A 14,696-nucleotide genomic window follows, 5' to 3' on the forward strand; every position below is an offset into this window, starting at 1 on the left:
ATGCTGCCTTCTGAGTTAAGCACAGGAAGATTTTCATTTTGTTTAAGAGGGCAAAGCCATTTATACCTTATCATATCTCATTATTGAATTTATACAAACACACCTCCTCACATATCACATTTCATTACTGGACCTCCACGGCAACTAATGCTGTACCTTTCACTTAATGCCCCTTACTAATCTATGAAGACTGTATCTCTGGTCTCTTAAATATTTAGGATACATCATCAGGATAAGCTACAACATATAATGAAAGACAACTACACACAAATAACAAAAGTGAATGCTGATGAATGTCTCTTATACTCTTTTAAAAGAGCTGACAAGCTCGTATGTGTTTACCTATGGCCCAGGTGTCTGAAAAGCACTTTCTGTCTCCCTCCTAATCTCCTTGTGCATTTTGAAATACGATCTATCAAATTAACTCAGAAACAAGTATCTTTAACACATTTCACCTCAAACTTCTTCCAACAACTTAGTAACTTTCAAATGACATAAAAACATATCAATACCTGCAGAATTCCACAAGATTTATAAAGGCCATAAAATCTATTGGCCTTGTTGGCTGAAGGTTTGAAGCAGGGTCAGAAGAAGGCCCAACCAAAGCACTGTCACCTCCATTTTCATCCTGGAAATAAATATTGAAGAAAGAACATGAGATCTGTGACAACACAAACCATTTACACATTTTTGTCCACGTTAAGAGTCTGTCTTTTTCTAGCTGTTCCTAGGTACTCTGACAGATGAAGAACTAACCATTGACACATCAGTAAGTCAAAGGAAAAATAAGAGATGCCTGCTTCTAAGGAGAAAGCCAGCTGAAAAATGAAAAACAGATTCTAGAGTAGAAAGTCTAAAATAACAGATTCTGTGAACTTCTATTGATTCTGATGTTTCAATCTCCTAACACTACAATGCAAACTTCGAAAATATTAAGTAAAATATTTTATCTAGAATAAATGTTACTTCAAGGACACTAGCGGATGTTATCTAGGCATAAAGAAAACAAAAGGATGTGATTTTGGTTCCCCTGCAACAGCAGGAGTTTGTGGATAGGTCCTCAGGTCTCACCTGTTCACTAACATCCAGTTTCTGAACAGTCAGGTCCAATTTCTCAATAATCTTCAAAATAGATTTTATAAGTTCATCATACAGGATGCGACTCAGGGATTGCAGTTGTGCATTTTCAGTAAGAAAGTTTGCATCTTCAAAAACACATTCCTTTGTAGGACAAAAATGTTCATATTTCAAAACACAAATGAAAATTATTTCTTTAATGTACAAACTAGCATTTAAATGATCCAGAGAATCCAGTTTTAGATGTTTCTCAGCTATGAAAGCATAAATTAATCCCTGTTCAATTAATTTATCAGCCATAAATTCCAACTAAAACCAGAAAACAGCCCTTCTACAGCATGACATTTGGAAAAAAATCCAAAGTTAGAAAAACAGTAATAGGATGACAAGACTCAGGATTGTTTTTCATTTTCTGTTTCATTTTGTATTTCCATGTTAACTATGCTTTACCTTCATTGCGTCACAGCTCAGAAGACTTCTAAAGAGGTACAGGTAGTCCTTATAAGTTGGTACTTTTGATCTTCGTGTCCCACCTTCTCCAGCTTCAAAGGCTTCTTCTGATCCAGAAGTATCTTTGCCAAAAAAATCCTGAAGGGACACAATATCTGTCAGACACATTGCTCTGGTGGTTTGACCCTGGGTACATGGCGGGTACCCATCAGGCCATTCTACCACTCTCCTCCCCACCAGGACTGGGAAGGGGAAAATAAGATTGAAAAAACTCATGGGTCAAGATAAAAGCAGTTTAGTAGCAAAGGATAAGATTTAGTCTCTACTTCCATCAGCACGCAATGTCCAGCCACTTCCTTGGAAATAGGGTTTTGGTACATGGAGCAGAAGTTCCACAAGGCAAACAGCTTAACCAATGCTATCCACCTCCTCCTTTCTGCCAGCTTTTATTGGTGACCAGACACCATATGGCATGGAATATCCTTTAATCAGTCTGGTCAGCTGTCCTGGCTCTGTCCCCTCCCAAGATCTTGTCCCCCAGGCCTGTTGGTGAGGGGAAAATGTCGTAGAGCCAAACTTGATGCTGTGCCAGTGCTGCTCAGCAGTAGCCAAAATATTGGTGTGTTATCAACACATTTCCAGTTACAAATACAAGCACAGCTCCATGAGGGCTGCTGTGGGAAAAATTAACTCCATCTCAGTCAAATCCCAGTACAACTACCTACGGAACCACCTGACCCACGCAACACAATATAACATGACTGCTGCTGGGAGAAACATGAAATGTTTAGCTTTCTCTATCAATCTGAAAAGAGCACAGAACAACCCAAAAAAACTCTAAGGTTGTTCTCCTACGCTCAGTTATTTGAAAAATTCTACAGTTACTCTGCTGCACAGGATTAAAAAGCTTTAACATCCTTGCTTAACACAAGAATTCAGTAATGTTTAAAATGTCCAGAATTTAACCTGGAAGAAAGCTGGATGACTTTACTTACAACTTACTTTATTACAGATGACCTGACCAAACAGAAGTGTATCTCATGTAATTTTCTTTATTCAGCAGAACTGGCACATTCACACCGTGCTGAGCAGAGGTGAGGATGAGAGACTAAGAACAAATGAGCCAATATCTAGTAACAAAATATCTAATAACAAAATGGACAGTTTTTGCTTCTTTGGGCCTTCCCTTGTTTGCTGGGTTAGGTTGTCAAGAACTGGTATGCTCAAGGAATCCAAATTAAATAAATATGTTTAAACAGTTATTTTACCTTCGGAAATGTGATTGGCTTGGAGAAAATTCTGATTAATCCCTGATGCACTGAAACAAACAAAAAACCAAATTGCCTGAATAGACTTAAAAAGCATGGCATTCATATCATTCATTACATTAACAACTGAAACAAATCAGTTTTCTATATTCTGTCATGGTAAGGGAGAGTCAAAAGAACACAGATTTTTTGCTTTAAGGACAAAATATCCCAAATCGGGGCCCTGACTCTAGGCTGTTCCACATGTTCCACCAATCCTGAACTTGCTTCTTATTACTTTTTCTCAATGCTGCTTTGACTTTCTCCTAATTCTGAATGATGACCAAGGCATCACCCATAATCTCTTACTGAAAAGGCAACAACCCCCAATGATTTTCATTGACTTAGGATCAACGTGGCATTTGGGTGTACCACTTCCCAACTCAAGAACATTGGAAACAATAAAAATGCCCTAGCAATAGAGAAAAGACACAATAAATAGTTGAAAGAAATCAAAAATAATTTATGAAAACCATTGAAAAGAAATGTCAGCATGCTTGAGATTAACAGAACTGTCAGTTACCACTGCTGACACATTCAGTATTGCATTCATAGAACTATACCTCACTAACTTTCATATTTGGACTTTTACTATTTAAAAGTTCCAGAGCATGAAAAAATTACTTTTCTAATAAAGATAACACTCACCCTTACTTTCTGTGCTATTTTGTAGTGGTAACTAAAAGGACATTGAATAGATTTTTGTACACTTTTCTATGAAATCTCTTTATTCCCATTAATCTTCAGAGCAGAAATGCAAGTCTTATCACAAATATGTATTCTCCTGCCCTAAATGATATCCACTTTGTTATCCAAAACGATTGTTAAATGCATTCCTGAAGTTTTTTAACAGTGGATATTGAAAAATATCACCATGAAAACACTCAATGTCCAAGGACAAGCTTCATTTTTAATCCTGAATGGCTATTCTACATTTCTCTCCTAGAATCAGTTAAAAAATTTAGGGGAAAATAAAACAGCCAAAGGAAAAGAAACCCATGACCTCAAAAAACCCCAATGCAGTTAGTATCACAGACTCACCCACAGTGCTAATAAAGCTCCAGAGAACTGGACCTTTTCCTGAGAGAGACAGAAACACCTTTATTATAGATCTGCAACAGACCGGCTGCATTTTTTCACTGTACTGTGGAAAGCTGTTGATCTGCAGCACAACTAGATGTTCAAGAACTGGAGTGTATACCTCAGGAACCTAGAATAAAGAAAAACAAAACATCCATTATGCAAATTACATTAAATTATTTCAGCATGTTATTTTGTTGCAAGAGCTTGCTTGCATCATGATCTGCTGTGAGAACAAGAAAAGACTTAACAGGTGAATTCATCTTAGACATACAAAAACTCCAAAGAAAGAAACAAACAAAAAGCAACTACAAAATTCTCCCCAAATAAAACTAAACAAACAGAGTAAGAAAGTTTCCTGGACCACACAATGGAAAGTAGCTCCTGAACAGATTAATGCTTCAGTGAATTTAGTTTTAAACTTACTAGAAAAGTACCAATTCAGTTAAACAGTAACAGCATTATAATCTGATTACCCATAATCACCTGAATAAAAAATGTATGCCCCAATCTTACTTCACAGCTCCAGGTAATATCCAGAAAGCCCTCATTAAAACAGACAGCATAACATCACAGCAGAATCAAAGTATCAGTACCAAAAGACAAAACAGCAGCAGACTGGTATAAACACAGGAAGGTTATGGCTTCATCCAAATAAAGAACATAAAATAAATTAAAACATATTCACATTTGCCTATCATGGTTTTCATTTCAGTGCACTGTAGCATTTTATTTAGCATATTCAGTGCATTTTCTGTAATCAAATAAAATCCATTACAGCATTCTCTTGATATTCTTCCCATCCCCTAGAGGCTAGATGTCATCACACTTCAGTTAAATAAACACGTTTTACCACAGGTAAGTACACAGCTCCTCACACATCTGCAACTGCATAAAAGAATTAGGTGGTACTTTAAATACTCCACTTACTGTGTCTATATGGAATATCACACTTGCAATGGACTGGAGGAAACTTGGTAGTTGATACAGATGTTCATCTATTGTTTCTGCTTCTGTGAGGAACATTTGCTTACAACGCTGAAGGAGCTCCACGTACATGCTGTCCACATCCTCAGAATGTATAGCTTTACAGGGCTTACAGAGAGAAAATAAAAACCTGGTTTGGCAATTTTGTAGAGCTGAGCAAATAAATGCATGCTGTAGCAGTAAAACCCAGCCACATCTTCACTGAAGCGTAACAGGAATAATATTTGAAGTTCTTCCAGAAACTCAATACGTCTGAATAAACTAACTTCAAGTACTTGCTACACATATGAGAAACACAGTACCTGACATGGGCTACAACAATAGTTCACTAATGCAGTGTAATTTACTGTAAAAGTACCTGAACTTTCAGTGACATGAATTCATATTCAGCCTGAAAAACATTGGAATTTGGCTGTAAATACCTTAAATATGGCATTATGGATGCGTAGATTAACTTATATTTTGAATTAGCTGCATTAAAGTAATAAGGGGCTTAACTTAATGTAACTTAACTGATTATCACTGTCAGGTTACTACTATCAAACACTTAAGCAGTCCAAATTCTGAACTTTTATCATTACAGGTCCTGTACAAACAAAACCTATAGAGACTATTCCTAAACTAAGAGTAACAGAGGGTTTGTAACAAAGCTTAAAAATTTCTATAGAATGGTTTGTAACTCATAGCATGAACTAGGTCAAAAAGCAGTCTTTGTGGACAGGAACCAGGTCAGAAGCAAGAACTGTGGTAGGAAACTGACCACTGCTTTACATAACAGTGAAATATGGCTGTTAGCCTAAAGGTTGAATCTAGTCAGTCTAAAAACATGCTGACAAAATTAAGACTATCCATCTATCACTTGCACAATTTCAAGTATTATTTTAAGATTATTTTAGCAATTAAAGAAATATTCTGCTCTGAAACTGAACCAAGCATTAACACAAGTTCAGTGCTACAACTTGCAGCAGCACCAAGACTACTTCCTCACAACCCAGTATCTGCTGCTTGGCCAAGATTTAACCTAAACACAGAAACAACTATTAGTGTGTCTTCACATATTACAGATTCATAGGTACTGGAGCATTAAATTCATTAAAATTTGTAGTGCTATCGTATCTTTGTATTTACATTATGAATTTTAAGTTCCTGCATTCCATAACAGATGTTTTTAGTAGGACTCTTTCAACTCAGTAACTAAAAATACTTCATTTTTTCTGGAACCAATACCTTGAACTCAATTCCTTTCTACCTCATATCACAGAAGAAGATGACTATGTTTGAACAAAGTACATGGAAAGTTCTACAAACATATGCAGTCTGCTCAGAAGGTAGCAAAAAGAGGATTCAGCTAATAACCAGCTATTCCATCTTAATTCCTAAACTTCTCTAAATAATCTTCGAGATAATTTAACCTAATTTTAGCTTTGAGACACACACAAAAAAAAAAAAGTCTAAAATTTTATTATAGAAAATCCGTGGTACCACCATCAAGCACAGAGGCTGAAAATATATATTACCCTTTCTTTTATGATCTTTAACTTTATTGTTATATTCCCATTTTAATTGACTGCTAATAGAAATTAGAAGTTTGTTCCTAATGGTGCTTCCTGACAAACATACCTGCCATCTGTACTGGTATGTAAGCATGGTTTTGTTTGTTGTTTCTTGTTGTATTTTACTTTGTGGTTGTTTCACAACTCACCTCCTACTCTCCTGAAGACAGCAGCGCCTTTTAAATGTTTGAGTGAGCTCTGTAAGAATCTCTGAACTACTTTCAGAGTGAAGCCTGGATTCTACCATTTAAATGCAGAGAGATAACAAGGTATTGCCTTAAGCAATTAAGCACATCCTGAAGTTTTGTGACAGATGTATATGAAGCTCCTGTTTTTCCACTTCAGAACTTGTGCACAAGAAGTAACTGCAACCCAATGTTGCAAGAGCTCTCACCAGATTCAGTATATGTTTTAAAAATTTTCATCCAAAAGGTATTTTATAGTGTAATTGGTTAAGTCCAACACTTAGTCCAGAAACAGGAGCCTTGCCTACTAAAAGAGCTGTGTAAAATTGTAAAAGGCATGGTATATGAATTCTAGCTTTACATGCTTTCAGTAAGCTCCTTCATCAGAATAACTCCTTTGCACATACTGCTGCGAAAAGCCCATATCCGCGAATGGCGATGGACAATTCTTTGCTGCTCGAGTCCATCTTCCTGATGATTCCATAGAACTGCTCCATGAAGAACTGCAACTTGCTCTTGTGCAGCTCTGCATCTTTAGCCACCATTAAAGAAATCTGTAAAGCAGATATAAACATTCCAGCATTTCACAAAAAAATTACAGTAAGTCTTAGAAGATACCTAGCTTGTAATGAAAGTAAATAAAGCACTCCAAAGTAAATAATTATTCATTAAATAGATTAATTGAACTTCCAAGCACCAAATATTCCCACTATTTCAAGAAATTTAATTTTGCTTTAGACTTGGAGCTCCCAGTGAAGTTACCACACCTGCTTGAGGAATGAATCTAGTGCAGAATAACTGGCTTTCTTCAGCTCCTGATGCGTGTGGGCACACCATTTGCACATCACTTCATAGAGGGACACATAGTTGTCCAGGAGCAAGGCTCCAAACTGAGCAGAGTGCCAGATGAACAACTGTAACCCAGCTGCAATTTAAAAACAATTCTCATTAAAGACCAGACTTACATTTTACACAACCAGCCCAGACTGTGAAAGTCCACATTAGGACTTGAGATGGGCAGGCCCACCATGACTGGAGGATATATCAGTAGCCTATACTGATACTCTGCAGTATCGGTACCCAAACATTAAGAACTTCAGCATAAAACAACCCTCCAAAATACTCTTTGTAAATGTACAACATTATGGAATGCACAGCTGTGTTCAGATGTAATTTGAGTTAATATTGAAAAAGAAAGGGACTTCAGTGGTTATAAATAAGAATATTTGATTGCACAATTTAGAAGGATATGGTTTGTGTTGTCAGGACACATCCACAAGTCACCTCCTCTGCCAAACTGTGACACAGACAAATACATACCTCAGATTATAGGTAATTTCACTTTTCCAAATAAGCATAAATGGAATCTCAAAATCCTTAATGAATTAACTGGGGGGAAGACAGACTATCTTTAAAGAGGGTTTTACTCCTCACAGTAACCATTGGCCTAATACTGAAACCTTGCATTTTTTCAATTTCTGCATAAACCACTCACATTCCACAGATCAATTTCTAGTCTTCCGATTTTTCCCCCTTCCTGCAGTGAAACTTTTCTCCTTGTTTTTTCTTTTAACTCAATCCATGTCACCTTTTTTCTCCTAATTAACTCCTCTTTACATTCCTCTCCTAATTACACTCCTCTTATTTCTACCATTCCTTTCTCTCATCACAGTTTTGTACTACTCCCGAGGGGAAAATGCCATCAAGTATAATGCTGCTATTCATAAGCTGATTAGACATTGACTAGTTTAACCAAATACATGTTAAACTCAATATTCCAATTTGAAGTATAGTAGCTTTTCCCCCAGCCAGCTTAGAAGATTAAAGACACCTGAACACATCCAGTAAAGAATAAACAATTCCAGACAAAAGACAGCATCCACCTCAGCATGAATGGAAATAATTTACATCTTACCTAGAGGTACTGCGTATCGCTTCTGATCAATCTGTAATATCAGAAAAGGTTTGTCACTACAATTTACTCTTCACCAGGGCTAATTTGTTAATGCAGAACAATTAACACATAGCAGATTTACCTGTGGGTTGATTGCCTTCATTGCAAAATCAAAAATCTCCTTTGCAGTCTGAGGATCTGTGAAACAATTCAATAGTGAGTATTTCACTACTGACATAAAGTAAGCAGAGTGAGCTTGGTATGAAGAAAATTATTTTGCAGCCTTATATCTCATTTTAAGAGACAGAGACATTTTTTCCCTGAAATACTCTTAAATTTGAAGAAAAATTGTACATCCATATTAGCTGATTTTTCTGAATACCCGTGTTTAAGCAGAGTCTTAAGAGAAACATCTCCATACAAACTGCATTCCAGCTTCAATGTGACTCTCACAGCTGCCCAATATGTGGTCAGAAAATAGCACTTCAAAGATTTACACATAGAAAAACGATGATGAAGCCACTACACACAAAGACAGATTACAAGGACTGTGTGACTGTGTATTTTTGCATAAACCATCTACTAACAGGGAGATTTTGATTCTGAGTTTACACACAGAAATATCGCTACTTTTTGGCTGTGTAATAATTAAATGTACAACAGAGTCTGTAAAACTGTATCAAAATGTGTCACTGCCTTCACATAGAAAAAGAACATACCTTCATCCACAGACTTAGTGAAGTTGTACATGAGTGCTACCAGTCCCCTCAGACATCCTGCCACAAGAGGTAGCTTGGGTCCCCTTATAGCAGATGTCATCTGAAAACAATAAAATACCCTCAAGCTAAGATAAATTTACACCAAGGCTTCCCAGTTCCTAAAAGTGTAGGTAAATAACTGATTTCAACCTAATAGTTATATCAGGACCCAGCTCTATGAAACAACTCCACAGAAACACCTTTACTCCCAAGTGTCATACCGTTGGGAGGGAAGCACAAGAGATCATTTGAAAAACATGGAAATGTTCCACCAACACCAACCATACCAAAACTTAGATAAAAAGCACTAATGTCTTAGAAGTACTTCAAAATTCAGAATATATGAAAGTTCAGCAGAAACGTGATGTTTACCTCACATGCAAGAACTCTGCAGCCATTACAGAACAAATCAGAAACTACCACTGCATGACAAGGTAACATTTCTTGGGGAATGATCATCACATGCCATCTTTTCACACAGTGAATTGGTTAATTTGCTGTTGTTGATGGCCTTGAATTTTCACTTTGAAACCTTCTCCATGCCAGAGAACACAACTTAAACAGTCCTTCAGAAAGCATTTATGATTGTCCTGTTAGAGCCCTACAAATTGTACTAGCTACAGTGGTATTCCAACAGCCAGTGCTATACACTTCAAAGGAAAAAGAAACAACCCAAAACCAAAGCAATGCAAAAAAAACAAAGAATGAAAAGAAATTCCAATCATACCTGTGTTCTGAGCTCTCCCAAATAAGCTCGGAACAGTTTTTCAGAGTTGTTAATCATGTCACTAGGCTGGACTTCTCCCAAAACTCCCAAAAGTTCATAAATCTTTTCCAATACTAGAAAGTAATTTTTCATATTGTTAAATCTTAATTACTGAAATAATTTCTTTGTCATTTCTAGTGCAATTCCTATTAACTTGCAACCATGGGAAAACCATCCCTGACAGTATAATTGCTGATTCAAGTATGGAGCAAACATCTTTATATATATATACATATGCACACATACATATCCATATATATATATATAGCTATATACTACAATGGAAAATGCATCCTCCTCTCACATCAGTAAGTTAAACACATTTACTATTTTTAAACAGGACTCAGAAAACTAATTTAAGGCCACATGCACTGAGGAAGCACTTGTTTAGGCAAACAGCTAGCAGAAGTTTCTAGCTTGAATTCAGACTGAAGGATTCTATGTAGGCACAACAAATTTTATGAGAAGTAGACCTGTAATGTCGAGATTTCAGCAGTAATTAGTCATAATGACCAAACTGGAGCTCATAGTCATATGTCATATATAATATAATCAGGCAAGGCAGAACAGATGAGCTCACATTAGAGGTGACCAATGCAGGAACTATCACACTAAAACTGTAGCTTTGAGGATAACACTAGACAGGCTTAGAATAAGATTACAAAGAGCTTTAGAATCATAGAATTGTTTAGGTTGGAATAGACCTTTAGATCATCAAGTTCAACCATTAACCCCAGACTGCCAAGTCTCACCACTGAAACAAAGTGCCACATCTACACATCTTTTAAACATGTCCAGCAATGGTGACTCCACCACTTCCATGGAAGCCTGTTCCAATGATTGACAGCCCCTTCCGTGAAGAAATTGTTCCTAATATCCAATCTAAATCTCCCCTGGTGCAACTTAGAAGTCTTTTCCTCTTGTCCTGTCACTTGTTACCTAGGAGAAGAGACCAACTTACAGCCTCCTTTCAGGTGGTTGTAGAGAGCAGTAAGGTCTTCCCTGAGCCTCCTTTTCTCCTGGCTAAAAATCCCAGCTCCCTCAGCTGCTCCTCACAGGACTTGTGTTCCAGACTCTTCCCCAGCTCCATTGCCTTTCTCTGGACTCGCTCCAGCCCCTCAATGTCCTTCTTTGTGGTGAGGGGCCCAGAATTGAACAGAAGATTCAAGATGCAGCCTCACCAGTGCTGAGTACAGGTGGACAACTGAAGAAAAGCTAAGGCCTACCTGTATCAGTAATTTTACTTTTTGCAGCAAGCTCCCCATAAAATTTATTAAATAGCTCTCTAATTTTCATTTCTTCCATCAAACAGGAACGTTGTAAACTGTGAAGCAACTAAAATGGATTGAAAATAAAACAAGAAAAACATTAAGATCAATACTCCAGTAGTACTTGGTCTAAATAAAAACACAGTTCATGCATGTAAGTTCAGCTTAATTAAACAAGTATACTATTCAATGAAAGAGATCTAAGGTGACTCATCCAAAGAAGAGTAATGGTATGCAATCTACTTTAGCTACAAACTACCTTCCTATATACACATAAATACAAAACTTACAACTTTTATCATATACATATCATATATAAATCATCTACATGAAACCTATACATTGTATGATTTATACATATGCACATATAAACTCTGCTAAAGCACACCTTTAGCAAGTCTGCAGCAACTTTTATCATACTGTATTTCTCTCCCTACTAGTATAAAGCCAATCCAATTCAAAAAACTGACTCAGAGTAACTCAGAAGGGAGTTCTGTTTCTCATAAACAAACCTAAGTAGGCACAAAGACATTTATAAAAGGGTCTAAATGCACTCAAAGGAACTACTGTCTCATCCAACAGATAAATTTCTGGGAAAAAAAGTCCTCCTCCTCCACACTTTTCAAATATTTTATCTTATATTATATAATACGTAGTATTTTAAAGTAATTGAACAGCAAAATTTCTCCTTATATAATCATAATAAACTGAGAGAGATCTGCAACTGCCCCCAAAACAACTGTGTCATACTCTAACAGATGAAGGAATGACATGTCCCATCTAAGCAACCTTCGGAGAATACTGAAGACAATCTTTTGTTAAATGTTGTTTTGGTTTTTTTTTAACATCTGAATATTAGCTATCACTGTTCTCTTGCTACTGCAGACTACAACTTCGTTGTGAGGGGAAGAGAAGGGGCAGACACTGATCTGGTGCCCAGTGACAGGACCGAAGGGAATGGCCTGAAGCTGTGTCAGGGGAAGTTTAGGTTGGGTATCAGAAAACAGTTCTCCACCCAAAGGGTGGTTGGGCACTGAAACAGGCTCCTCAGGGAAATGGTCACAGTACCACACCTGACAACGCTTCAGGAAATGTTTGGACAATGCTCTCGGGCATGTGGTGTGACTTTTGTGGATGGTGATGTGCAGGTCCAGGAGTTGGACTCGATGATTCTTTTGAATCCTTTCCAACTCAGCTTATTCTGCATCTCTGTGATACAAATCTTCTGCATGATATAGTGTAACTATAGCAATACAGCAGATTTTCTACTTCTTTTATAGAAACAAGAGAGATTTAAAATGCAGTTTACCTTAATCAGAAGTTCCAGTGCTGAGATTTTACATTTTGCTGCTCTTTCTTTTGTATAGACACTAAGACAAGTTTGCTACCCAGAAAAGAAAATTAAGATAACAATACTTATAAGTAAAGATGGAAATTCAAAGATAACATATCCTTCTGCCTCTGAAATATCTGTTACTTACAAGCTTAAAATTTTTTAAAAAGACTAAAATGTCATCTAGTCCTGGAAATGGCTTTACTGTCAATACTGCAGTACTGTCTGACAAAATAACAAACCCCAACAAAAGCAAAGAAATTGCCGTTTCTTCAGTAAAATTTGCACAGAGCAAATTTTCTACCTCAGTACTATCAGTCCTTACAATAAGTAGTTACTAATTTATGATCAGAAACTTCTGTGGTGCCATCAAGCATTTGTATGCAAAGCGGCATAGATGTTCAGCCATCCAGACTCCAGTAACCTCAGGTAACTGTAGTTACCACCAATTTCTGTATATATTGCAAAAGTAACAACTTCTCAGGTGATTTTTTTTTTTTTAATGGTAATTAAAATTAACCCTTTTAAAATTTTACACTTAAATAGCAACTTCAGTTTGTATAAATTAGAAGTTACAGCTACTATTTCCAGTGAAAATAACTAATTTTCAGAGCAAGTACCTACTATGTTCTATAAAGAAAAGTTAATAAAACTAAGTCTACAGCTGAACAAACAATTACACACCGTTCTGTGGTACGAATTACATCAAACAAAATTATCTCAGCTCTAACAAGAATGCTAGAGATGAGCAAGGCTGACTGGGAGGGGTGAAGTATAGCTATGAATATTATGACATTACACCCACCAAACTAGTTTCAACTATCTGGCAAAAACACTTTTAGGAAATAATTTTCATTTACCTACCTTAATATTACAGGCATAAGGATGAATTTTGTCACCAACTTTTTCCATAAAGACACAAAGAAACTTCAACGCTTCTTCCCTGCAATCTCGAAACTGAAAAGTTAAAAACAAAAATTTTTTTACAAAAAATAAAATTGAAGGGTGTAACACGTTGTGCGTATAGCACTACCTGAACACTAAAGTTTTCCAACTTACCTCCTCGATGGGGAGGGATTTGTGGATAAAGACGAGTAAGCCATGGTCTTGGGAAAACACCAGGGAGAGGTGCAGCGCTGCAGGGAGGCAAAGGAACCATCAGGTGTTTGGCTCCATGCACAGCACCCAGCCCATCCCCTGCTGCAGAAGGGACACCTGTCACCCTGGGCAGACTGGAGCTCGTCACCAGAAAAACCACAACAAAGCCTGGGCGCTACTGACCCCCCCACGGCCTGAGCCCGTGCCCTCGCCCCGGAGCCTGCCCCTGCTCAGGGCCGAGGGAAAGCCAGCCGAGGGCCAGCTCAGCACGGAGGGGCGCGCACCGAAGTGCTTTTACCCCGGCGAATGCTTATCTGGGGCAGGAGACGCCCCTCCCTCGGAACCACCAGTGACACAAAGCGTGGAGCGCAGCACGGAGCGAGCCGCCCCACAGAAGCAGCGGCCCGGTGCGTGTGTCCCGCCGCCACCGAGCGTTCCCCGGGCCCGCTCAACTTCCCCCTTCGCCACCCCGCCGGGGCCGGGCCCGCGGGCGCACCCTGCTCGCCGCTGGCCAGGCTGGCCACGCAGGTCTCGGCCAGGCTGCGGAGCAGGCTGTATCCGTGCAGGGCGCTGCCGGCGGCATCGCCGGGCTGCAGGCAGCGGTGCAGCTGCAGCAGGCACTGCTGCACCCCAGCCATGCTGCCCCGGACCCCCGCGCACGGCGGCGAGGAAGCGGGCGGGAAGGGCCCGCCTCCCGCCGCATCCAACGCCAGCCGGGGGGACGCGCTGCTGAGCTCGGGCAGGAAAGCGCTCCGCCGGACCATTCCCGGCGGAGTCAGGGCCGGCGGCAGGGAAGAGCTTTGCGGGGCTTTAATGTCTCTCGTCGCAAGACAGGCTCAGGACATGCACACACGGAATGACAGAATGGATCAGGTTGGAAGGGACTACAGTAGAACATCTGCTCCAACTTCCCTGCTCAAACAGGCACAGCGTTGCATCC

The 14,696-nt window shown here is 38.7% G+C and overlaps 1 protein-coding gene across 4 annotated transcripts in view; it reads right to left on the bottom strand.

Moving 5' to 3' along the window:
* The window catches only part of PRKDC (protein kinase, DNA-activated, catalytic subunit), an 82,005-nt gene extending 67,470 nt beyond the window's left edge, over positions 1–14,535 (bottom strand). For 3 of the 4 annotated variants that reach the window (XM_015618964.3, XM_033512252.1, XM_033512251.1), the window contains exons 1-17: positions 14,253–14,535; positions 13,718–13,794; positions 13,523–13,615; positions 12,635–12,709; positions 11,284–11,392; positions 10,019–10,131; positions 9,253–9,352; positions 8,676–8,731; positions 8,555–8,585; positions 7,407–7,564; positions 7,047–7,193; positions 4,845–5,009; positions 3,876–4,044; positions 2,796–2,845; positions 1,528–1,665; positions 1,072–1,221; positions 513–628 (exon numbers count right to left, since the gene is read on the bottom strand). In XM_015618964.3, the coding sequence (XP_015474450.2) occupies positions 513–628; positions 1,072–1,221; positions 1,528–1,665; positions 2,796–2,845; positions 3,876–4,044; positions 4,845–5,009; positions 7,047–7,193; positions 7,407–7,564; positions 8,555–8,585; positions 8,676–8,731; positions 9,253–9,352; positions 10,019–10,131; positions 11,284–11,392; positions 12,635–12,709; positions 13,523–13,615; positions 13,718–13,794; positions 14,253–14,520 (2,015 nt within the window). In that variant the 5' untranslated portion in view covers positions 14,521–14,535. Of the gene's footprint in view, positions 1–512; positions 629–1,071; positions 1,222–1,527; positions 1,666–2,795; positions 2,846–3,875; positions 4,045–4,844; positions 5,010–7,046; positions 7,194–7,406; positions 7,565–8,554; positions 8,586–8,675; positions 8,732–9,252; positions 9,353–10,018; positions 10,132–11,283; positions 11,393–12,634; positions 12,710–13,522; positions 13,616–13,717; positions 13,795–14,252 lie in introns of those variants that run through there. The other variant, XM_033512253.1, reaches the window with a different exon arrangement.
* Positions 14,536–14,696: the final 161 nt, after the last annotated feature.

The sequence above is a fragment of the Parus major genome, chromosome 2 (genome assembly GCF_001522545.3).
Source record: "Parus major isolate Abel chromosome 2, Parus_major1.1, whole genome shotgun sequence".
Classification (NCBI taxonomy): domain Eukaryota; kingdom Metazoa; phylum Chordata; class Aves; order Passeriformes; family Paridae; genus Parus; species Parus major.